Raw genomic sequence first — 25,556 nt, forward strand, 5'->3', positions numbered from 1 at the left:
GCGTTTATGATAGAGACTGACTCAGATCTAAGAATAAAAAATTAAAAACGCTTATGCCTAGCATAAAAAGTAATACATAAAAAGTTACATTTTACATTAATTGCATATAACGTCAATCATTTATTTATAACATAAACATAGCATTCTTTTTTAAAAGAGCACAGATCAGTATAGGCCTATAACCTTTTATTTTAAAAAAGTCCAGTGAGTGGGAGGTTTGGACATTTTATTTATTGAACAATATACCCAGTTCTATGTAAATATAGTGCTCAGTCAGTGAAAAATATTTAATACCAAATATATTTTAGTGTTTTGTATGACAGGTTAAAGACTCAAATGTACTTTATAAACCTTAATTTGCAGTCATCATAAATCATGATGAGATTTTGGCAACTGAAGCAGTCTTCAGAAAAGTGCATGAACACATTAACGCTGTGAACAATCCACAGAGCCCAGTTTCTTCTCAGCAATCTTCGCTCTGTCTGGGTGATGTACTCTGGTCTAGAACGATGGGGTCTAACCAACAACTTTTCTTTGAAACTGGCCTTCTGAATAAATTTAGCTGAACTGTAAAAATCAGGTGAATATGCTGGAGTATGTGCATCAAGCAACTCCAGGGGGAAAGTGCAATAGAGTATGAGGACACTGATGTCAAAATAAATGGAACCATTAAACACGTTAATACACAATGAAGTGAAAAACATATATTAGAACTCAAGTATTGAGTTTTGATCACAGCTGATACCATAATTTCTTTGCTGAAAACCCCCTCATAAAGCCTATTATTGAGTTTTTTTATATATAACAAAATAATATATGGGTTATACACTCAGAAAAATGAAAATATAAATAGAAAATTGTAAAATATAGAGGGCTATCACATAAAATCACTTTTTTTGTAAACAAAGCAAAATAGAGTGCATCAATATACTACTAAAATAAGTTATTCACAGATCAGTAGGTTATTTACATATACTGCAATGTTACACGAGCAGTAACCAAACAAAAATACTTCATGTTCCATCAGCTTCGGCCACTGCCATTTCAGTAGAACTTCATTCAATCAATGTTCATCTTCGCACTCATCTCCATCAGCTTCATAAAAGGAGTGTAGATCTGTGACGGGCTGGTTCTCGCTCGAGGGCTGGTGGCAGAGGACAGTTCAGAGGTCGGTGGAGATTCGGACTTCCCGTCTTCATTGCTAGTCTGAACGTAACTTGAAGACAGAGTTGCAGTTTGTGTGGTACAGGTCGTTGTTTCTTGTGTATGTACAACACTGGACCGCAGCATTGTGCTGTACTGGCCAGGGGTGTATTTAAGCAGACTATTGCTCAGTCTGCTAGAGGATCTTGGGGTCGGTGAGAAAGGGGTCGGTTGGAAAGGAGCGACATACACCGGCTCCTCGGATCTGCGAGAACAGGGAGAGCATGTGTGTGAAGGCGTGGCCTCGAAAGCAGTTTTAAATTTCTTATGGCAAGGTGAACTTGCGCTCATTACCTAACGGTCAGGTCACAGCCAACTCCAACATCCCTGGTGACTACTTTAGTCTCAGATGCTCTCTGTACAGACATAAAATACTTCAACTTGTCTTCTAACTCATTATTCTAGGAAGCAAAGCAAAGGACAGAGTCAGATCAGAGGCAATGAGAAATTGAGTAGAGAATTGATTTCACAGATATATAAAGATGACATTGGACAAAGACAGATTCAAATAAGGTGTATGAGAAATATGAATAACAACCAAAGGGACTCAAACAGCTGACAGAATAGCGATGGATTCTGGAATAATCACATTCGGCATGCTTTCTCCAACCAATCTGTAGCTTTCCAGATTGTAAAGGCGAGGGACAGGCAAAAATCAAATTTTGCTACATGGAAAACGTTGCTCTTACCTCACACTCCACTATGGCAATCCTGTCCAGCAGCTCAGCGATGAACATATCCTTCTGAGCAACTTTTGCTCTCAAGGTTTCAACCTGCAGAATTGTTTGTTTGTTTGTTTGTTTGTTTTATGATTAAAACAATAATTGCGTCATGATTTTTGGTTTTGGTTCATTTTGTGTACATGGAATACCCTTTATTAGCAAAAGAAACAGTCTCTGTAAATCCTTACCTCCTCTATCATGGCCTTGACCTTCCTCTGTTGAGAGAACACCATGTCATTGAGATGCTTTATTCTCTCTCGCAGTTCTGTCGCTTCCCCTTTCAGCTGCTCGGACCTGGGAGGAAACATGCGGCTTATGAGAGATGTAATACAGTACATGCAATCAAATATTGAAATAAAATTATACCATCAGAATCATTGGTGGCATTTTTTTCTCTCTGAGAGGGCAAAATACATTTTTAGACGAAATAAAAAATAACTAATCGCACAGGTTTCTATAATTAATCGCGATTGACATAATTAACATAAAAGTAACATACAAATTTGTAATCATTAAAATATTTTCACACAGAATCTCCAAATTAATGTAGAAACAACAAAGACAGTACCGGTATTTCAAATATTTGTTTCATGTCATCTTTTTACTAACTATGAATGAAAGAAAGTGTCAGCGATACCAATACTGATACTTATTAATTAATTAAAAAAGTATATATCTGGAGATAAACTAAGTAATTATAGCCACATAATAACTTAATAACAGTATAATTGAAGGCCAGGCCTAAACTTCAAATTATCAGAATGTTTTTATTTATCACGTATTAACTATTTCAGAACATTAAAAATGTATTTAAGTAAACCTTACATAAACCTATTATAATAAATGTAATATTTAGCTGTGCCTTTTATATAGTATCTCTGTCAGTAATCTATGCTGCATGAATTGCTTTTTAATTATTTGAATGCATTACAAAGCAAATATTAATTGCTGAAATTAATGTATTATTTTCCCAGGCCTACTTGAAATATTATTATTATTATTATAGTAATGGTATCTGGTTATTATAGATTTTAGGCTGTCCACTGAAACCATCTTGAATGAAGAAAACATGACATCACTGGACTCAGCAGCTGCAAACTCATTCTAGGAATACATTAGATGTCTTACTGTTCAGCCGCAGCTTTGTCTACGTGGTCAATTTGGTCCAAACCACGTAAGCGTTGTTCACATTCAACAAGTCTTTTTATCAGGTCGCCCTTCTCCTGTTAAAGAGAGAGAAGTGTTTTATACATAGTTTTCTTCAGGGGTAACATGCACAGACTGAGCAAACTGATTATTTACCTGAGCCATACAGTTTAGTAGCCTTTCCACCTCAGTAATTCTTAGGTCCCTTTCAGCGATCTTTGCCTCAGCTATCTGAGCATTCTTCTCAGCCTCCTCAAGTCTCCTCATGTAGTCATCAAGCTGTGCCTGTGGACAAACAGGTGTTTCATTATACACTCAGAACGGCAGTCACTTATTTTCCTCTTTTCATCAGTCGGTTACCGTCATCCGCTCTGAAATCTTCACTATCAACACTAGGTGGCACCCTTACTTAGAAAAAACAAGTGGACATTTTTCTCTCCTCCCTGGTGAATATCTACAGATGTTTCCTGTTATGAGATTGGAAGCATCATGCCCTGCTTGTAAAGTATAATACAAAAGTAGTCTTTCACAACGAGTCTGTAGATATAACAAAGTCTTTAAAAAGTCACACACATATAAACTAATGTTTTTGTCGCATTATCAGCATTGTGAGAGTCTGTTTGTTTGGTCATATCTGTACCTGCAAAGCCTCTATCTCCTCTCTGTACGTCCTCTGCTGTTCCTGCAGCTGTTCCTCATATTCCCTCTTTAGCTTAGCACTCAACTCTTTCAATGCTTGAGTCTTCGCCTCCTGAGAAGTCTCCACCTACACACAAAAAAAGCCATTTAGTTGTCAAATAGCATGGATATTAACATGTAAAAGTGACATTAAGCATTTAAAAAATATCAGATGTTCTTGTTTCCAATGAAGCACAAGGGATACTCTTTGGATAATCTCAAATCATGCTGTAGAACATTATCATCAGGTTTTACAAACATTTGGTGAGCCATTTAAGCAAAATAGACATTTTATCATCTACCCGTTTCATTCCTCACAAATGATTATTCTTTTAACTATATTTTTATTTTGAACCAAAATACTGCATACAATACAGTACAATTTTTAACTTTTTAACATTCACTTATAATTATAACAAACACATCATGCAGAAAATGAAAACACCCAAGTACAATGGATAACACAAAGACCCCACTGTATATATTACATTCATATAGGGTTTTAACTACTGTAAAAGTGTAGTCTAAGAGTTTTAACTACTGTAAAAGTGTAGTCTAAGAGTTTTAACTACTGTAAAATGTAGTCTAAGAGTTTTAACTACTGTAAACGTGCAGTCTAAGAGTTTTAACTACTGTAAAATGTAGTCTAAGAGTTTTAACTACTGTAAAATGTAGTCTAAGAGTTTTAACTACTATAAACGTGCAGTCTTAGAGTTTTAACTACTGTAAAAGTGTAGTCTAAGAGTTTTAACTACTGTAAAGGTGTAGTCTAAGAGTTTTAACAACTGTAAAATGTAGTCTAAGAGTTTTAAATACTGTAAAATGTAGTCTAAGAGTTTTAACTACTGTAAAAGTGTAGTCTAAGAGCTTTAACTACTGTAAACGTGCAGTCTTAGAGTTTTAACTACTGTAAAAGTGTAGTCTAAGAGTTTTAACTACTGTAAAAGTGTAGTCTAAGAGTTTTAACTACTGTAAAGGTGTAGTCTAAGAGTTTTAACAACTGTAAAATGTAGTCTAAGAGTTTTAACTACTATAAACGTGCAGTCTTAGAGTTTTAACTACTGTAAAAGTGTAGTCTAAGAGTTTTAACTACTGTAAAGGTGTAGTCTAAGAGTTTTAACAACTGTAAAATGTAGTCTAAGAGTTTTAAATACTGTAAAATGTAGTCTAAGAGTTTTAACTACTGTAAAAGTGTAGTCTAAGAGCTTTAACTACTGTAAACGTGCAGTCTTAGAGTTTTAACTACTGTAAAAGTGTAGTCTAAGAGTTTTAACTACTGTAAAAGTGTAGTCTAAGAGTTTTAACTACTGTAAAGGTGTAGTCTAAGAGTTTTAACAACTGTAAAATGTAGTCTAAGAGTTTTAAATACTGTAAAATGTAGTCTAAGAGTTTTAACTACTGTAAAAGTGTAGTCTAAGAGTTTTAACTACTGTAAACGTGCAGTCTAAGAGTTTTAACTACTGTAAAATGTAGTCTAAGAGTTTTAAATACTGTAAAATGTAGTCTAAGAGTTTTAACTACTGTAAAATGTAGTCTAAGAGTTTTAACAACTTAATTTGTACAATCAAGTTGATTATGTACAAATTTAAGGCAGCAACTGAGTTGAAATATGTTTTTTTTTTTCATAGTGTACTATTATTCCATGTACAGAAGTATCTCAATTAATATGAGGTTTAAAAAAACTTATGTAATAATTTGAAAAATTAAAAACCTGAAAAATCTTTTGAAGAGTTTTAGATAAAATAGCACACTACGGACCCTCTTCTCGTGACAACATTTCTCAGAAATAATCCTGTTGTAAATTGGGCCCAAATTTGCATATAGCCTACAGGTGTTCTAAAAAAAGAGGCAAAGTCCATGGTGTAAGGATGTTCATACCATGGAGGGTCTGCTGGATAATAATAGCATTGTGTAATAGCGGTTTGTGTGTGCTTGCAAGCACCTGATGTTTGAGAGAGTGGTTTTCAGCCTGTGCTGCTGTTAGTTGTCTCTCTGTTTCCTTGAGCTTCTCCTCTGTCTTCTCCAACGAGCTGCGCAGAGATCTCATCTCATCCCTGTTCCCCACACGGTTATGACAGCTTTCCAGCAATGATTTCTAAAACAGACATGATCAACATCACATCATATGGATGAATACAAAGGTAGTTTCTATAAGCATGCGTTTATGCTGGCAGAAAATATTTTTTCCAATGTGACATTTAAATGTTGACCAGTCTAAGCAGGTTGACTACAAAAACAACGTCAAGAGCTTTCTCTGAACAGACCTTTGTCAAATGGGAATGACTGTATTGATCGTGTACCTGCAGATCAATGTTTGCTGTTAAGAGGGAGCTGTTCATCTGGTCAAAGCTGTCCATAGCTGCACTTCTCGTCCTCACCTCTGACTCTAGGAAACGCTTATGAGAGTTGGCCGCCTAGTACAAACACAGTCAGCACGTTTGAGAACTTGTCGTACCACTATAAAATGTCTGACACAGTAAGGCATTGAGGTAGTTAATAACCTTGGGTATTATTACACAGCTCTCTGGTGACATCGGGTAACTGAAATAAGGACCTATGTCTCTCATATCACGATTCGATCTCTCTCAATTCATACAAACTGTTAGTATTTTAAAGAATGTTGGTAACCAGACACCCATTGACTTCCATAGTAGGAAAAAAAATACTAAGAAAGTCAATGGGGCCCATCAACTGTTCGATTAGCAACATTCTTTAAAATATCTTCTTTTGTGTTTAACATAAGAAATAAATTTGTACAGGTTTGGAACAACTTGAGGGTGAACTATCCCTTTAATGACCGAGGGTCACACACCACCAGACTTTTCAATGATTCTGATTCTGAAAACAAACTCATGCGGAAACGTGCACTTTGTTGGTAGGTGACACATGAAAAAAAAAAAAAAAAATGTATTCTAAAATTGCAAAAAAAAAATAATAATATGTAATATTTTACAATATATGTAAAAAATAATAATAATGTAATATTGTTGCAGTGTTTGTCTAGGCCGAATGTTTTGTACATTGAAAAGGACAATTATTTTTTACAATTATTATTATTACACAATAATGTATACATTATTTTATTTTTTAATTATAAAATAATTTGAACTCAAATATTTGATGCCCACAAATATTAATTTACCGTATTTGCGGAGTAGCTGTGTAATAATGAGCAGTCAGCCTGTCATTATAACATTATTACAGGGTGATCAGGGGTTTATTTAACTGGTACGTTATAATCCCATCCTTAATACCTTGTCATGCAGCATTTTGCTCACCTTTAATTCCTGAGATAATTTTTGCACTGATTGTTGCATCCCTCCAAACTGGCCATACATCCGCTCTCGTACTTTTTCCAAAGAGTCACGTACCTTTGAGGACAGAATAAATACATTATCTGCTTGGATGTGCATTCCTGAAGAATATCAAGTATCTGCTAACAACGAGTTAGCTAGGTACCAAAAAAAAAAGTCTCTATGCTCACCTCTCTGATGTACTTCATCTCATCCCTCAGGTGACTTGCAGACCAGTCCCGTGCCATCACTTCCTGTTGGTGGTTGGAGCCTGTGCTGTGCACCACACCATAAACTCTGGGCCCGTGCTGAGCGAGCTGTTCCCTGCTGATGCCATTGGTCACAGGCTGCTGGGGGAACAGGACCACATGGCTCAGATTTCAGCTTGTGGATGTGTTTAAAAGGAGAGAGTGCCACTGTTGTGTTTACAGGCGTGAAGACCAATGTCACAGCTGTGTATGTATGCCTACTAGAGCATCCTGGTTAACAAATAAGAGCGAGACTTTTGCTGTTATGGGTATATATTTGTGACATTGCTGCTGAGTGTTCACAATGAGAGGTTGGGATGCAGACAGTCAGAATAGTCCTAAGCAAGGGTGTCATATTTCTGCATCCCATTCTGAAAGAATTAAAAACCCAAGTCCTTTTTCTAGTTTCACCCAGCAATATGAAAAGGAACTTGAAACTTGGAATGCTGTTGTGTTAACATTATCCAGTGAAAGTACATAGAGAAAATATTTCTTTCATGACAATGCCAAGGGGAAAGGAAAATACCATAATAGCAATCCCCCTGGGCAAACTACAGGTGAGAAGCTCTCGCTCAAGGGCAAAGTGCTAGCGATCAATGGCCTTGCAATTCATTCTGATTCTGCTGCAGGATTTCTGGGTCCTGGGAACTTTTCACACTGGGTCGTTTAAGTCTCTAAGATTTAGTGTCTAAAGGAGTCATATTTCATGTTTTGCTTGCCTTAAGAAAGCTCTTTTGTAATGTTTAAGAAGTGAACAAGCATTTTACTGTGCAAAGAATGCCCTGAAGCCGGCAGCTCATGCTTGCTTCGCAAACAATAACACACCAAACACAAATATATTTTGGGAAACCAGCACCTGTGTTTTAAACTACATCACTATCATAGATAAAATACTGTAACTCAAATAATATTACCAGGTGGTACAAAGACATTCAAACATATATAGAAAACATAATGTAGTCTATTGTGTTTGAAAAGCAAAGGTATAATGGATCCAGTGGAAAATACTGTGTTTTTTCTAGGGAGTTTTAAATGTTTTTAAAAGACAGCTATTATGCTCACCAAGGCTGCATTTATTTCATCGAAAATACAGTACAGAAATATTGTTAAATATCACTACAATTTAAAATGTTTTCTATTTTAATATATTTTCAAATGTAATTTATTCCTGATGCATCGCTGAATTTTCAGCATCATTACTCGAGTCTTCAGTGTCACATGATCCGTCAGAAATCATTCTAATAAATAGTTGTGCTGTTTAATATCTTTTGTGGCAAACGTGTAATATTGTATCTAATATTTACTTGCTGAATACAAGGATATAATTTTTTTCCACAAAAATGTTTGAACAACTTATGATGATCATACTAGAAGAATCATATGATTAATCTTTACACAAGTAATAAACATTAGGGTTTGTTTGTGTTCTCGGAAGCTGTCATACCTTTTCTTCTTGCTGAGGTGATTCTCTCCCAGGCGGTCTTTCTCTCTGCATGAGCCCATTTTTCTTTTTCCAGGAACCATTGACCAATTTCTCCCCCTGCGATGTAACACATGGTATCTTTATAGGTTGATCAAATTTTTCAGACACATATTGATGCTTGGGTTGTTGATATTTAGAAAACAAATTGTTGAGGAACAGGCATTATCAGACATCACAGGTTTTGCCCTTGCTAGATGTTTTTGTGCAACAATTGTGCAGCAATCAAAAAGGCTGTCTTTCTGTTTATAAGAAACCATATTCAATCTTTTACACGGTGCTGTTTTCACATTGCACTGAGATGAAACAACATTAATGAATTCCAGCTGTGATCAGGGTGTGGCGTTCCCTCTTCTCAGGACATAGTTTCTCAGAACTGTAATCTCATTCATGTCAAGACCACGCCTCCTCAGGGCTCCTCTCCAAAACAAAGCACAGAGCTTCAGCCTCCTCACTGACACAGACTGAATTCTGTTACGGCGAACATGAGAACGGTTCTTCATTAGCAAAAAGGATCAGATGTTGGGAATGCTGGATAAATGTTTTCCTCTGATTCTGACCGACGGGGAGAGATGTGTGGGAGTGCGTGGAGATAAGATAACAATGATGCCAGTGTTATCATGGCCTTCTGCTCTGGACTTCATAGAACTTGCCAGATACACCACAAAAACAAGCCAGTGAGAGTCAATTTAAGGTACACAAAGAAGGGAGAGAAATTTAAATAGTTGAACACAGGACCTCCTTTTTTGGCCTTATTTCATTTAATTTTAATTTATTTATTTAAGGACAGTGCACATTAATCCACATTTCTGTAAATGTGTCAGTGTTAGCCAGCAGGCTAATTTTCAACTGTAGTCCATTGGCAAGATGTTATACTAGGCACATAATGGCAAAAAAAAAAAAAAAAACATATGTCATATGAGTTTTTGCAAAAACCTTTGGGAAGAATTTTATGGATTTCATTAGGCCTAATAAATCTAACAGAGAAATTCATCTTTTGGGATGGCCATCCTGACAGTGCAGCCTCGAGTGCCTTATTCCTTTAATAAAATGATTACTTCATAAAGTATTAATTGTCATCAATTCCTCACCCTCATGTCGTTCCAAACTTTCATTAATCTTTAAAAAACAAATTAAGATATTTTTAATCAAAGCAGATTTCTGTCCTAGTCAATTCCATTAAAACGTTGATGCTTCAAAAAGATAATAAAATTGTAAAAGAAAGAAAGAAAAAAACGTTCACAAAGGCATCGGAAAATAAAGACATCTTCATTTGCGTTTTATAGACAAGTGAAAGTCTTACGGATTCGGAATTACATGAGGGTGAGTAAATATTGACAGATTTTCATTTTAGGGTGAACTATCCATTTAAATGTATTAATAAAACACTAAGCACCATACTTCTGCTAGAAAATACAGTTACTGGTATAAACAATCCTCCAGACAGTATAATGTTTCACAAATACTTTACTAAAAGCATCTAACAATACAATTGCAGACAACATTAACAAAGTTCAGTTGCATTAAACTTTCATGCTCTTTTTGACAATATTTCCGTGCAGAATATTAATATACTAATATAGCACTTTGCATCTGCCATCTGAGCGTGTTTTCCGTTTCATATTCTATGCTGGTCAGGTAATCTTACTGATTGAATTGAACACTATTTACTGAGGTCTATTGTTGTTGTAGAAAGATGTGCTGGAGGGTGTAAACTCAAGTCTAGTCTCTGTATTTTACAGTACACTATATGTGTTTGCATGCAGTGGGTGGTGTTGGTATAGAGTGCACCCCGGCTTTGCTGAGACCAGTTATGTTGTAATTCTTTGTTGTTTAGCTAAATGTTTTTATTGTAATACTGGTCCTGGATCGGTGCAAATTTCAAGCCTTCCTGTAATCCAACAGCTGTAACTTGGGCAATCCAGGCCACAGGTAGATAGTATCCAATGGATAGGATTACCAAACACACCCATCTTAATTTTGCAGTGGATTCTGGTCTTGCTGCTTTGTTAAGGCAGTAATAGAATATCTCACCTAAATGAAATGTTCTCTAGTCTTTACACTTAACAATCCCGATTCCTGACCTTACTCTCTCCTCATTTTGTCTTCCACTGACCTTGTTTCACTTTTGTACAGTTATGTCACCAATTATGTTGCAAAGAATTACATTTAAAAAGCTTTATATTGAAAGTCACTGCAAAATCCCCATGTGAAACTTGACCTCACCAAGATAGGCAACTAGATACTTATAACTGGTTAATATTAACATAAAGGCTAAATAAAAGTGTAATATTCTCCGATATATGTTAACAAAAAAAGCTCATTTATATGCATAAAAGTGCAGTCACAATAGCAAAATATCTGCAAAATTTCACAGGCAAAAAAAAAGAAAGCAGCAGCTTTCTGTTAGCCGATGTGAAGACCTTGAACACAATTCTAAATCTGCATGGGGAAATATTTTGCCCTCACTTGAAATTCGCAATCGCCAAATTCCCAAACTAACTGGCCATTGGCAGCTCATCAGGCAGGCCTGGGTTTTGTGTATTGACGCTGGCCCTTCCCATGAGACAGACACTGATAAGGCCATCAACAGTTTTTTGTTGGCTGAGCTCCTGGATTTCTATTTCTCATTAGTGTCTGAGCTACGAAAGTGGCTGATGTTTCCAAAGCAGCTCCTATCAGAGACCAAACAGGGCGGATATCAGTTGAACTTCAAGGACTGAGAGCTGCAGGGTGCAAGTTCCAGGCCAAGGTACAGATAAAAACTCTCATGAACCTGCAGACACACCTCTCTTGACTTCTTTCTCAGTACACCACTGTCAGTAGAAGGCTTATAATAGCAGGTACTGTCAAATACACATATTAATTTGTCACACAGGCTAACCTGTATCTGTAAACAAGCTCCAAATTAAAATCACCTCCCATGGTAAATAGGTGTTTCTATTTCATGAGCTTTGTTTCATGTGACTCTGAACTTTGGGGACAGCTCAAGGATATTTATACGCCTAACTTGTTTCTAAACATATTGGCTTGGTAAGTAAAGTGATGTTTAACTACAAAATCTTTACATAGTTCCAAGAATGGGAGTCGGTGGCCAATAGTGTGTGAAATCACGAGCTTGAGTGCATATCTGCATGTGATTTTATCAGTATAGGTGCCTGCCTGTCATGCCACTGGCAAGGCAGTATTGATCTGTGACGCACAAAGGAAGTGATGGGTCTAGAGAAAAGAAGACACAGTCTCTGATTCTCAGATTCACAGATCTCTCTGAAACAATGTCCTGAAAATGTCCCCTTTCTGTAATTCCATCTGTTACACCCTTAAAAGGAAAGCCTAAAGGTAAATCCTTTACACCATAATTATTTTCTGCTAATTTTCCTCCCCTTTTGGCAATCTTCTATATATTTCGGAAGCATTTTTGGATGAATTTGATCAACAGTTCTGTAAAACAGTAATATTGTGAAATATTAAAACCATAAAAAAATATATTTTAATATATTTTCAAATTAGTGTGATGGCAAGGCTGAATTTTCATCAGCAAAAGTGTCACATCATTCAAACATGCTGATTATATTCTAATACGCTCAAGAAACATTTCTCGTTATTATCAGTGTTGAAACCATGATACATAGAATTTATTTGAAATAAAAAAAATTGTAAAGTCTTTACTATCCTTGCTGAATAAAAGTATGAATTTCTTTCAAAAAAATCCTACTGACCACAAACTTTTGAAAGGTAAAGTGTACATTCATTTTTGTCTACTGTTGTTGCTTTGTTTGTATTCCTTGTTTTCTATACAATGTAAAAAATAAAATAAAAAAGATACATATTTTAAAATAGTTGAGAATGTCATGCAAATGGAAAAAAAACATGCAGGGACCATAGGACCACAGTTATAAACCCTAGATCTAGACTATCTCCAGCTGATGTGTCATACTCTGAAGAAATCAGTCATTTATGTAATCATGCTGATTTTATCCTGTTGTCGAGCCATCATGCCATTTGAGGGGCTAGCCAAACAGGCCCGAAGATGTCAAAGTCAGGGAAAAGAGGAAGTGTTTTATTATGACGTGTAGAGATGGCCAGCGCCAATCTGTCTGGCTGTACTGAAAGATGCTAAAATGATACTTACAGAGCTGCCGGGTTCATTCTGGGTTTTAGGATTGTCCTCAGGCCGGAGAGTCAATCTGAGACGCCTGATTCTCCTCTGGTGGATATTCATCACAGATGCAAAAATGGAAAGACAGACAAACAAACAATGATTAGTCACAATCTATGTTTAATTAGGCAGACAATCTGATGATTGTTATCACAAGATTAAACGCTGGGCAATTTCACTGAAACCAAAACAAAAACTTCCAAGTCCTGTCCAAGATAACGCTTATCTGATCCGAGAACTGTCACGCATGATAAGGAGAAAAAGGCTGCTGAGACTGATAGAATAACAATACTGTATTAATACCTTACAAATGCTTCAATGAATAACCACTTCAGATGTGGCTGTCTATTCAATTCAAATCAATAATTACTACAGTCAAAAAAGTGGTTCTCAGCGTTTTGATGGCCTCTACGCTGGTTAGCATCATCCGAGAGGGTGTCAGTTGATTAGCTGTAAGAATGTCTCTGAATGGCAGCTGACCGCAGCAACAGCGGCTGAGCGCCAGGCCCTGATAAAATAAACATGACAGGGCCCTGCCTCCCAGGACAGTGGCTCTTATTACAGGCCCCTCTGTGAACAACACAACGCACACATCAACAGCGCACGATTAGCCTGTATATGGACAAGCCATTAGGGCACAGTCCAGAGCAGAGTGAGAGACAGAGAGGACTGAGAATGAACAAAACAAAGACAAACATAAACACCTCATTGAGAATCAGTTATAGTCAAACATTCACGAGCAAACAAAGTTCAAAAGAGCAAGGAAACGTAAGCGAGCTAAAAGTACTATTCACTAGTGTTTCCTACCTCATTGAGGTCTGGTAGCTCTGTGGTGGTTGTGGTGCGCATGGCACCAGTCATGCCGTTTTTCAGCATATCTCCTTTTCACTGTCCAAGTCACACATCCACACAAACACTATCAACGTCTACCCCCACCACTGCAGGCGACACACCAAAACAGGATAAACGTGGTGTGTGTGTGTGAGAGAGAGGAAGAATGGGAAAAAAAGTTCCCTTCAACAGCTTTGCCAGAATTCCTTCCCCCGGATGAGAACAGAGAGAGTGAGAGACAATCAGGAGGAAAAAAGAGGCTCAGTATTCCAATGTGCAGAGGTCAGTAGAAACACAGCCCTCCAGTGTGCAGACAACTCCAGAGTGACAACGTCCCATATAGACTCCTCCTGACAGAGAGAGAGAGAGAGAGAGAGAGAGAGAGAGAGAGCGAGAGAGAGAGAGAGAGAGAGAGAGAGAGAGAGAGATGTCAGTCTTTCAGTATCTGAGCTGGCTACGTAAGCCTTGTTTCCCATCAGACCCGTCGAGCCACATTTCACCTGTGCTCACTGTAGCCGGGCTGCTTTAATAGGGTGGGGTTAATGGCACTGGGGTGGAGCCCTCTCTATTTCTACACGGGAAAGAGTCACACCTTAGGCGGGTTATACCACTTTTGATTGTAGTGCGACTTGTTATTATGCATAGAATAATAGTGGTGGATTTAAATGTAATTTAATTTAGCAATTGGATCATAACAATGAGAAGTGGGAACAAAAATAAAAAAGCATAATTGTGATAATGGGTTATTATTGCAAATCATGTAATCAAGTAATAGATAACTCAAAATTTTAAATTCTGTAATTTACTACCCTCATGTCATTCCAAACCTGTTTTACTTTCTCTCTCTGTGGAACATATTTTGAGAAATGTCTGCTCTTTTTTTTTGTCCATATAATGTAAGTCATTGGTCACCACCAGAAGTGTTTGGTTTACAACACCCTTCAAAATATTCTCACAGTGTTTTTCGTCTTTATAGTTTATATAGTTTATAACTTTATAGTAATAAAGTTGGCATATTCTGACATGAGTAACATTTTCATTTTTGGGTGAACTAATCCTTTATTTTTTGTATTCGTTTCTAATTTTGTCCAACACCAATTGATGTTGCAAACAAACAGACTGCACTGCAGATGCCTTAAACTTTGCTCTATGAAATCTTTAATCTGTGTGATTTTGTTTGCTTAACATATTTCAAAGTGCGTAAGTTGTAGGTCAATCATTAATTTAGGAAGCAGAGAGTCTACTACACGACCCAGTGTAATCATTAACCCTCCATATAGTGTGAGATTCACCCCTTGGAAAACACATACAGGCTGTAATCTCATCATGTCTAATGGCTTTTTTCATCTTCATCACGGGGATAAATTGGGTTGTTTTAGTGACAATCAATCTTTTGAATATGACAAAGGTCTCCACTATATTCAAATCCATGAGCAAGACGATCAGATCAAGCTGCATGTGAAAGGTCACAGGGATTATGTTTCATGCCTTTCATGATGGAAAATAGGACCCCTGTTGGAGTCGGAGTGGTATCCTACTGGAGGAGGTACACTGAAGAGGTACACCTGTGAATAGATGACTCCTCCTGGAAGGACTTCAGATGAAGCAAACTCTGAATCAACAAGCACCAATGCTAAATTTTCTATATGTCCTAATTATTTGTTAACAACATGTATTCATTATTTCAATGAGCTAATTTTGCCTTTAATACATTGTTAGCAAACTGCGTGATTTGTATACATTTCTGAAAAGCATAGAAACAGTCACATCTGATAGCAGATCTCTCTTGTAATTTAGACACATGCATTTTCTGCATGTTGGTGCAACTACATTATGAGGACTTTCCATAGGCATAATGGTTTTTATACTGTACAAACTGTATATTCTATCCCCTTGCACTGCCCCTATCCCTAAACCTACCCATCACAGGAAACATTCTGCATTTTTAATAAAACATATTTTTTTATGTTTTTTAAGCTATTTGAATTACGAGGACTCATGAAATGTAATGACTCATGACCACGTTTAAGTTGTAATAACAGTGTAATACGTCATTATACAAATTTGTGTCCTCATAAATCACATAAACAAGCACACACACACACACACACTCACGGAGTGATCAGGGGTGTTCACTGATATGCTCACACAAAAATCGCTGCAAAAGATGTTTTTCAACAGGTTTTATCGTAGTTTTTGTAATACCGTACCTCACCGCACATCCAAAACAAGACAATGGAGTTGGATAAAAAAATAAGATAAAACCTTGTGGTATCACATTAATATCTTCTAGGTAGGAAATTAGGTGCTATACAAATATAAATAAGACACGACCTTACAACAAATGAATCTCAGAAGACGTGAGTCGTGTGCCTGGATCGATTATGCTGTTTTCATGCCAACAATTTCTGTGTAACGTTACGACGGCGGTAAAACGGTTAAGTTACAGGCGGTAACGTTAGACCCATATTCTACTTCTAACGTTACTGTATTAGGCAACGGTATTCGCGGTTTCGATCCCTGAAAACGTTGATCCGCTTATCAAGGTGTTTGTGTTGGAACTTAAATATAAGTTTTAAATCATGTTCACTCACATATGAGATGACTCCAGTCATATAAGGAGACAAACGCTGGATTGTTGTAACGTTAACGTTAGTTGGGCTAACGTTACATTAAATGCGTCGTGACTCGTGACTGCCTCCTCCTCCGTTTAGTACGGAGATGACATGACCTGCCGAATAATGTTCTTTATCACATGACACTTTCACTCACGAAATAACGTTAAATTAATTATTGCGGACAGTAACGTTATGTGAGTGAATTTCTCCAATGGCATCAGTACTTGAAAATAATTGGCTCCTTGCTTCACTGACATTCAAAACAATGGCGGTGCTTCCTTTCGATTTTTACTTTTTATTGGACTATGAAAAAAATGTCGGTTTCTTGTGAAAAAACTCATAACTCCTTTTGGCTTGAAACAGAAATTGTGATAGTTTTTTCTTCCCTATTGTGACGTGAAATGCTTCTCGAACAAGAAAAATAAATAAAAATAGGGCTGATTTTCGCTCCAAAAAAAAAACGTCATCAGAGAAGCTGTCTTTGCATGAGGGAAGGGCAATTATTTTTGTTAAAGAATGAGGGGTCACATGAATTAAAACAATGAATATATATATATATATATTCATTGTTCACTGTATATAGTAATTTCAGTAATATATCAGTATTTCACAATGACAATTAATAGGTAATTTTCATTGCCATTTAAGTGAAATTAGCCTACTGAACTTAAATATACGAGCTTGATAAAAATTATCATTCTAGAAGAATATTTCAGAGGGCACTTAGATACTTTTGCATCTGAACCCTTCATAGCCTACTGCAATCCTTAAAAAAACAAGAAGAGCTAATTTTGATTTCATAGTGACTTTTACAGTTGGCTACATTTAGTGTAATAAGTTTAACTGCAAGGTTGTAACTTGTAGGCCTATATTTAATGCTGACTGATCTTGAACTGATTAAAAATAAAAGGATCAAGATGTCAATAAAAATGACTGTAATTAAAAAAAAACTTAAAACCGACCTGACAACCGTTATAAAAAAAATTTGCACAAAAATTTGTGCATTGCTATGTGTCAGTAGAAGTCCAAGGTGTTCAAAATCAGCTTGATATAAACAAATTACTGATTACAAATTACTACCTTTAATACTTATGTTTTATTTTAATATAGCAATAAATTGTCAGGCAATTTGTTGGCATGGATTTAGACCACTGAATGCTTTAATGTCTGTATGTAAACAGTGCTCAAGGCACACAATGCCTGAATCAAATTGAATGGCTTTATACAGTACTACATAAATTATTCAAAGGAACTATTGACTGTTTTTAAAGAACAACACATTACAGCATTTTCCTGGCTGTGGGAGCTTTTCCACATAAATGTTAAAACAGGATGTATATGTCAGATGAATTCTCTCCCAATCTGACCTGAAGTTAAATCTACACGGCTGTCTTCCTCACCATGTGGCATATTATTCAAGTTCAAATGCATCATTATCAACAAAACACAAAATTACAGGTAAACACTGTTACATCCATCCATCCAGCTCACCTCACCTACAGTTTATGTCTGACTGCACCCAGTTAACAAGGAAAAGAAAAAGTGAACTGGAGATACATATTCCTGCCTCATTGTGTTATTACGTATTGTCACCTTGCTTACCTGGTCTTACTAGATGGGCTGGATTCCCTGAGGTGCAGATCAGAAACATTTCTGAGATGAGATGAGGAGTGACAACAGGAAAAGGAAGAAAAACAGAGAGGGTGAAAAAGATGACTAATACCTGGCAGGAAGACAGTCTGCAAATAAAGTGTGTTTGTTTGTAGATGTTATTTACAGAGAAGGGGAGTGAACCTAAAATCATGAAGTCCCCTGTTACAGAAACATTTACATTTTTAAGGAATCTTATTCAGAGAGACAGAAAGTCAATCAACAAATACTAACATATAAAAGACATGACATTTATGATTTGACTATATAGAGATCTAAATGTGAATATTAGGAGCAATTCTGTTCTGTTGAGGGTGATTCCACCATTTAGGTTTGGTGGGTGAGCTGTAAGTTAGTACAATTTTTTCCATTTAAATTTGCGGGCCCACACTTTTTTCTTTTTTCCTTCCAATCCAACACAAAGTACTAATCCTGCCTGAATAATGGCTAAGTGTCTTGTTGTAGTGTTCCCAGGTTTGAACATGATTGGTTGAGCTGTATAATAGAAGCTAAACATAGTCATGAATGTTATGTAATGTCACTACATTCACTTTCAAACACACATTCATTATATATTAAAAAGTGAACTAAAAACAACAAATCTAAGAAGTCACCTGAATGGTGTTGTAACCAACAACGTGTATTGTTTAGCCAGCACAACTCCTGTCTTGGAATAATTGCCTTGTTGTTATTTGCCATGACCCGTATAGCAGCTTCCCCTGCGGCTGACAGGTGAGTAATTACAGCAGTTTGACTGTCTAACAACATCTTTACTCTGTGATGGTGTCCATACAAAGATTGAGCTCTGAGAACTGGTTATTTGACATTTATAAGTCGGGAACATGTTGTCACTATAATAATAATAAATGTTTCTTGAGCATCAAATCAGCATATTAGAATGATTGAAGGATCATGTGACACTGAAGACTGCTGATGCTGAAAAATCAGCTTTGCTGATTAATAAATTATATTTCAAAATATATGAAACATACCAAAACCTGTTGGCAGTACAAAAGCGATGAAATGGTTCAAGAAGAAAGCATTAAACCCAAATTAGAATAAATGTGGTGAGAAAATAGAAAACATGAGAGTGAGGGGAAAATAGAAAACAATAGAAAGGCAAGAGTGCTCTGTTTACACTCTCTTTGTGACTCTCAAGAAACAATAAAGATGTGGACGTCCCCCAGAATTAGCAAAAAGAGATGTAAATAGATGAGTTTGAAATACAAAAGGCGCTTTGGTGGCCTAACCACTTCCTGTTCTCATTCAGACCGATGATGGTCCAGCCCTTAATAGAGCCTGACTGTTAGGGGTCACTGCAAACCATTAGGATTCATTAGCCTCATCATACATTTTCTCTCCCGCTAGGGACGAGATGGTCCTCACTGCAGAACACGAAATCCAGGGGGAGGATTTCTCCACCCCCTGATCCCTAAACCCACCCCTAAACCTACCCATCTCCACCCCTTAGATCTGGATCCAACTCCGCCCCCTGGATCTCGTGTACTGCAGTGAGGTGCTACTGCTAGGCATTGACGACTGTTCAGTCAAGCAACTCATCTTGTTTATCTCTAGTCTATTTATTAGTAATGTTTGATGTAACAATATTGGTAGCAGTTTATCGGTACAGTCCTGTTCCCCATGTATACTTATTGTAGAAATCACAATGGGTTATAACTAACCCTAAACCTACCCCTAAACCTAATCGTTGTAGTTACCTTATATTACCAGTACTTTCTTGGGTAAGTACACTGTAAATATGCATACTGTAAAATAAAGAGTAACCGAAATATCTTAGTCAATAAGGGGGGGGGGGGGGGGGGGGGCCTTTGAATATTGTGTTTGACAAACGTTTGAGAACCATATACCATAAGTAAACTTACTGTATACTTTTTCTGTACTTTTGGAGCAACAGACTCAAATTATATTTGAATTTGTGTGGCTTGTTGAGGAAATGTGTTACTTTTAAAAAGCGACCAGACTTTTAACTTTTTAAAACACCCCTCGCAACACATTTTTATGGCAGTGAGATTTCTGAAAAAGCACAATTCACATTTTTAGTATAATTTTAAAAGGCATGCAATCTGTTTGTATCTAATTATCATGAACGTTATGTAATTATGTATTTTGTAAGGTTGACTGACTACCAGATGGTGTCATTATAATCAGTTTGAGTCAGTTCCTCAATTATACTGTGATTAATGGCCAATAGCTGAGAGGTCGTCTGAGCAGCAGGGTTGTGAACTTTTAATTCAATGCCACAAGAAAAAGAGGTTTTACAGTTACGTATCATAAATAAAAAATGTCAGTGCTTTTAAAGCATTAGGCTAGGCCTAAATGTTTTCAGCACATTTTTGTTTTGGTTTATATCGAAAGATTGTATTGGCCTTATTCAATGTATACAATATGGGTTGCAAATAAATGCATAATGTAATTTATCATTATTATTATTATTACTATTATGTTTTTTTTTTTTTTTTTTTACAAAAAATGTCATGGTTGTGAACTTCGCTAGCCTACGTGTTGACCGGTTGACCTTGTTTACATTTTCATATCTGCAGTACTGATAACTGACCGGAAGAGGACAGTAGAGAGCTGTAAATCGCCCACCAAAAAAAAAATCAACGTTCAAAAAGTAATGTGTTTCTAATTATTATTGACTAAAATAAGATTACTTTACCACAGATTTTGAAATAAGCGTGTGTGTGTGTGTGTGTGTGAGAGAGAGAGAGAGAGAGAGAGAGAGAGAGAGAGAGAGAGAGAGAGAGAGAGAGAGAGGGGAGATCAGCCACTCTAAAAATGAGCTCCTAAAAAATTATAAAAGATTGAGCCAAAAAGTGAGACAGAGAGTGAGATAACGACAACAAACAAGAACAAACAACAGAGGAACAACTTGGAATCGGGTAAAGACTGATTTTTTTACTAGAAAATACATTTTAATAAAAGAAAGAAGACACAAATCTGTGGATTAGCATCTGGCTACTGGATCACCACTCTATCTGCTAACTGGAGTTTTCCCTCCAAAACGAGAAAGGCGTATTTAAAGGAATTACAGCTGAAAACTTCACACAATCTAAACAGAGAGATGAACTTTAACTGGAAAAAATCTTGAACAAAAACTGTATATTTTTTACTTTATTCTGGTCAAATCTCTCACTATTATAAGCTAAAAGTTAGCTGCAGTCTGGGCCAGTGCCCCGCCCGATCACCATGGCAACCCTGGCGCAGACAGAGTGCAGGGGGGAGGTGCTTTACCCAGAGAAGTGCAGGAGTGTACAGGCCAGAAAAAAACACAAAGAGAAAACTCTCAGAGACAACCCTGATTTTCTATATGCGGACTACATTAATCTTAATGGGAGAAGAATCAAGAACAATCTAATCTTCTACACCACTTTAATAACTGCATGGAAATCAGCCATCTGTGAGGAATTCCAGCACATTTTTAAAGAAGGAATCGGTCGAGGTGGAAGACTAACCATATGCAAAGACGACATGCTGGACACAGACAACCCGATCCTCACCATAACTTACTACACTAAAGGCACCTTCCTTCTGCAAGGCAATGAGGCTAGCCTGAACTCATTTGAGGAGATGTTCCCCCTGCTGAAGGCCAGAGTAGAGGAGGAGAGAGACGAGCCTCACGCACACGCCACAGACTCTGAGGAGGAAGGCCCAGCCATTCTTTCACCCTCACCATCAGACCGCCGACTGAGAGACAGTTTAGCTTTGCTGGAACTGGACTTCACTGAATTCAGAGAACACACTCAAGTGAAACTCTCAGACACACGCAACACAAACATGTCCATCCAAGAGCTCAAAGATGAGCTCAGGCAGCTGAAGAAAGACACCAACTCCTCCATCACTGAACTCAGCAGAGCTCTCAGAGAACTGCAAGGAGAAAACCAAACTCTCCGCGTACAGATTTGCAAGCTAGAGGAGGACAACGAGAGAAAAGAGGAGAACTTCTCCAGACAGCTGCATGAAATAAGAGAGCAGTTACAGAAGAACACAGAAGACAACACACTTCATCACAGAACAGCTCCTACTACAGACTACACAAACACAGACAGCGAGCCTGCCACACACACACAGACACCTGCAGAAACACAACCCTCCCCTGCCCACCCTCCAGAACCTGATCCAGATGTTCTCCTCCTCATGGACTCCAATGGAAAGTTCTTGGACCCACAGAAACTCTTCCCACATCAGAAAGTCTCTGCAAAACGATGCAGCACAACTGGCCACGCCCACCAGATCATTAGAGATTTCACAGGACACCCCTCATGTGTCATAATCCACACTGGGACCAATGACCTCCACTCACTGCGCACCAATACTGCTGATGCTGTTCGAAAAATGGCAGAAACCACCAGCAAAAAGTTCCCAGAATCCCGGATTGTTATCTCCACACTTCTCCCACGACATGACACACCACCACACATCATCCACAACATCAACACTGAAATTTCCCGCAGATGTTCTGCACTGCCAAACGTGCACCTGGTCCACCACCACCACATCGGCCCCCAACACCTGTACGACGGACTCCACCTGCACAGAGATGCAGTGCGCATTTTTGCAAGGACCCTTAAAGACGCAGCCCTGGGCCGCACCCCACCGCCATCGAGACATCTACTACCGACTCCAGAACACTACCGGCCCATTCACCCCTACATGCCCAGACACACCCCCCCGACCCCGGCGAGGAATCACCCCTACATGCCCAGACACACCCCCCCGACCCCGGCGAGGAATCACCCCTACATGCCCAGACACACCCCCCCGACCCCGGCGAGGAGAGACGTCGGCTGGACAAGCTTCTCACATCATCCACCACATCCACAACCAGCTATGGCTCACTACACACCTGCAAACCCACAGTCACCAACTCCACGTCCACCTGCTGGCTATCAAGCCCTCGTTAGCAAGAAGAAACCCAAACCCCCCCCACACCCAGATAAATCCCTCCAACCGAGAGCACAGAGCTACGCTGAAGCTGTAGCCCGGCCTCCTGCTCCACCCACGACCTCCACACCTGCCAGCGAACTGAGCCAGATCAGGGAGATGCTGCACACACTGTGCAACCAGCTCCTGAACAGATGAGAACACACACAGTGCTCTACTGATGAAAAAAAGAAAAAAAAAGAAAAAAGAAAAGTGCACTAATGTAAATTGTTTGCCATGTACAGTTTCACATGTACACTAACTTCACGTTATTTTCTCTCTGTCTCACCAAATAGGTTTATCTTTTAGAATTCAAATGCGTTCATTTCAAATAAGTTGCTGGAATATTCAGGGTCTTAATTCTTTAACATTTGGTTCTAAAAGTACAGACCCAGAATTTCTAAAACATGTCGAAGATGTTGATATAATAATCCTCACTGAAACCTGGTGTCGAAATGACGCGCTTACCTACTGTCCCTCAGGCTACTATGAAGTAATTGTGCCCTCAGTTAAACTAAGTACAGTCCATCGTGGACGAGACTCGGGAGGAATTCTGGTGTGGTACAGGGAGGATCTGGCCAAACACATTTCTATTATTACAGTTGGAAAATTTCATTGCTGGTTAAAACTAAACCAAATTGGTATTTCAACTACAGACACATATCTCTGTGCCATCTACATTCCCCCAGCGGATTCCCCTTATCATGACGAGGAATATCTCAACAACATCCACACAGAAATCAGCCGTTTCCAGGCCCAGGGAAACGTGCTGCTGTGTGGAGACTTTAATGCAAGAACTGGATCTGAACCTGATGAAATAGATCCAAAGGGCAATGAATATGTGTTTGGTCAAAACCCCCAAAGTCTCACAAGAAAACTTCCACCGAGAAACAACCTTGACCAAACGGTGAATAAAAGCGGTAGAGAGCTGGTGCAGCTCTGCCGAGCCTCGGGCCTGTACATACTCAACGGCAGGACCAGGGGGGACTCTTTAGGGAGGTTCACGTGTTGTTCAGGTCTTGGAGCTAGTGTAGTTGACTATGCCATCACTGACATGGACCCATCCTCCTTCAATGCATTCACTGTCAAACAGCAAACTCCGCTTTCTGACCATAACCAAACTAACATCTATATCAAAACACAACACACACCAGAACTAAACAGACTGGAAACCTGCCGCATGCATCAGGTCCAGCAGAGATACAGATGGGCTGCAGACAGCGCAGACAAATTTGTCCAAGCCCTCGGTTCTGAAGAACTAAAAGATCTAATAAATACATTTATTAATAAGAAATTTGAAACAACTAAAGATGGTGTTAATTCAGCTACAAATGAAATCAATTACATATTTAAAAAAGCAGCACATAAAAGTGAATTGAAAAAGAAAGGCAAAAAATACACTAAAAATACTCCAAAAGATGAAAAATGGTTTGACTCAGACTGCAAAACATTAAGAAAACAACTTAGAAAATTATCAAATCTGAAACATAAAGAACCAAACAACACTGACATAAGAATTGAATACTTTTCAAAACTAAAAATATATAAAGACACCATTAGAGTGAAAAAGCAACACCATCTGACCAAAAGTATACAAGAACTAGAACATTCAATAAATCAGAATCAGTTCTGGGATATGTGGAATAATCTGAGCACAACAAAACCACAAGACCTGCCAATACAGGATGGAGAAATTTGGACAAATCATTTTGAAAACTTATATAAAGAAATCCCATCAAACCAACTCAATAACAATTATAATCTGATCAAACAAAATCTACAAACTTATGAAGAGACAATTAAAAATAATCAAAATCCACTTGACTTCCCAATTACACATGAAGAATTGACAAACAAACTCAAAAGCCAAAAAAGTAAGAAATCTTGTGGTCCCGACAGCATTCTAGGAGAGATGCTGAAACACAGCACACCTGAGCTGCAGGCGGCCGTGCTCAAACTATTCAACATTGTACTTCGTTCAGGCTGTTTTCCTGACATCTGGAGCCAAGGACTTATTACCCCAATTCATAAGAGTGGAAATAAATTGGACCCTAATAATTTCAGAGGCATTTGTGTGAGCAGTAATCTGGGGAAGTTATTTAGCAGTATTTTAAACAACAGAATTGTAAGCTTCCTTAACGAACACGATGTCCTGAGCTCGAGTCAGATTGGCTTCGTTCCAAACCACAGAACTACTGACCACATTTACACCCTACACACCCTAATCAATAAACACGTAAAACAGACCAAAAACGGAAAAATATTTGCATGCTTTGTCGATTTCAAAAAAGCATTTGATTCTATTTGGCACAACGGATTATATTACAAACTTTTACAAAGTGGTGTAGGGGGTAAAGTTTATGATATTGTAAAATCAATGTATTCGAACAACAAATGTGCAATACGAATTGGCAACAAACATACAGAATTCTTCCCCCAGAAAAGAGGAGTGCGGCAGGGCTGTAGCCTGAGTCCAACGCTGTTCAACATCTACATTAATGAACTAGCGGTGCAGTTGGAACAGTCTACGGGCCCTGGACTCACTCTACAGGACAGAAGCATTAAGCTGTTACTGTACGCAGAC

General features: G+C 37.9%; 1 protein-coding gene across 3 annotated transcripts; it reads right to left on the reverse strand.

Moving 5' to 3' along the window:
- Positions 1-88: 88 nt before the first annotated feature.
- myzap (myocardial zonula adherens protein) lies at positions 89-16,380 on the reverse strand. Of its 3 annotated transcripts, none has more exons than XM_079605111.1 (15): positions 16,355-16,380; positions 13,737-14,110; positions 12,903-12,977; positions 8,735-8,830; positions 7,234-7,389; positions 7,028-7,120; positions 6,050-6,163; positions 5,692-5,844; positions 3,712-3,837; positions 3,228-3,356; positions 3,054-3,148; positions 2,114-2,219; positions 1,893-1,976; positions 1,498-1,604; positions 89-1,408 (listed from the first exon to the last, which is right to left on the reverse strand). In XM_079605111.1, the coding sequence occupies exons 2-15, from the start codon at positions 13,803-13,805 to the stop codon at positions 1,060-1,062; spliced, it is 1,752 nt and encodes a 583-aa protein (XP_079461237.1). In that variant the 5' UTR covers positions 13,806-14,110; positions 16,355-16,380; the 3' UTR covers positions 89-1,059. The 3 variants fall into 3 exon arrangements, with proteins under 3 accessions (XP_079461237.1, XP_079461238.1, XP_079461236.1); XM_079605112.1 differs by having other exon boundaries at positions 1,498-1,559; positions 7,234-7,392; XM_079605110.1 differs by having other exon boundaries at positions 7,234-7,392.
- Positions 16,381-25,556: the final 9,176 nt, after the last annotated feature.

This window comes from Phoxinus phoxinus (genome assembly GCF_949152265.1).
Source record: "Phoxinus phoxinus genome assembly, chromosome: 2".
Classification (NCBI taxonomy): Eukaryota; Metazoa; Chordata; class Actinopteri; order Cypriniformes; family Leuciscidae; genus Phoxinus; species Phoxinus phoxinus.

Excerpts from the sequence above, each read along its gene's own strand:
- myzap (XM_079605110.1), bottom strand. The coding sequence starts at position 13,805 with ATGCTGAAAAACGGCATGACTGGTGCCATGCGCACCACAACCACCACA. Across the intron at positions 6,164-7,027 it reads AATTATCTCAGGAATTAAAG|GCGGCCAACTCTCATAAGCG; the intron begins GTGAGCAAAATG and ends TGTTTGTACTAG. Across the intron at positions 1,605-1,892 it reads TTGCCATAGTGGAGTGTGAG|AATAATGAGTTAGAAGACAA; the intron begins GTAAGAGCAACG and ends TTTGCTTCCTAG.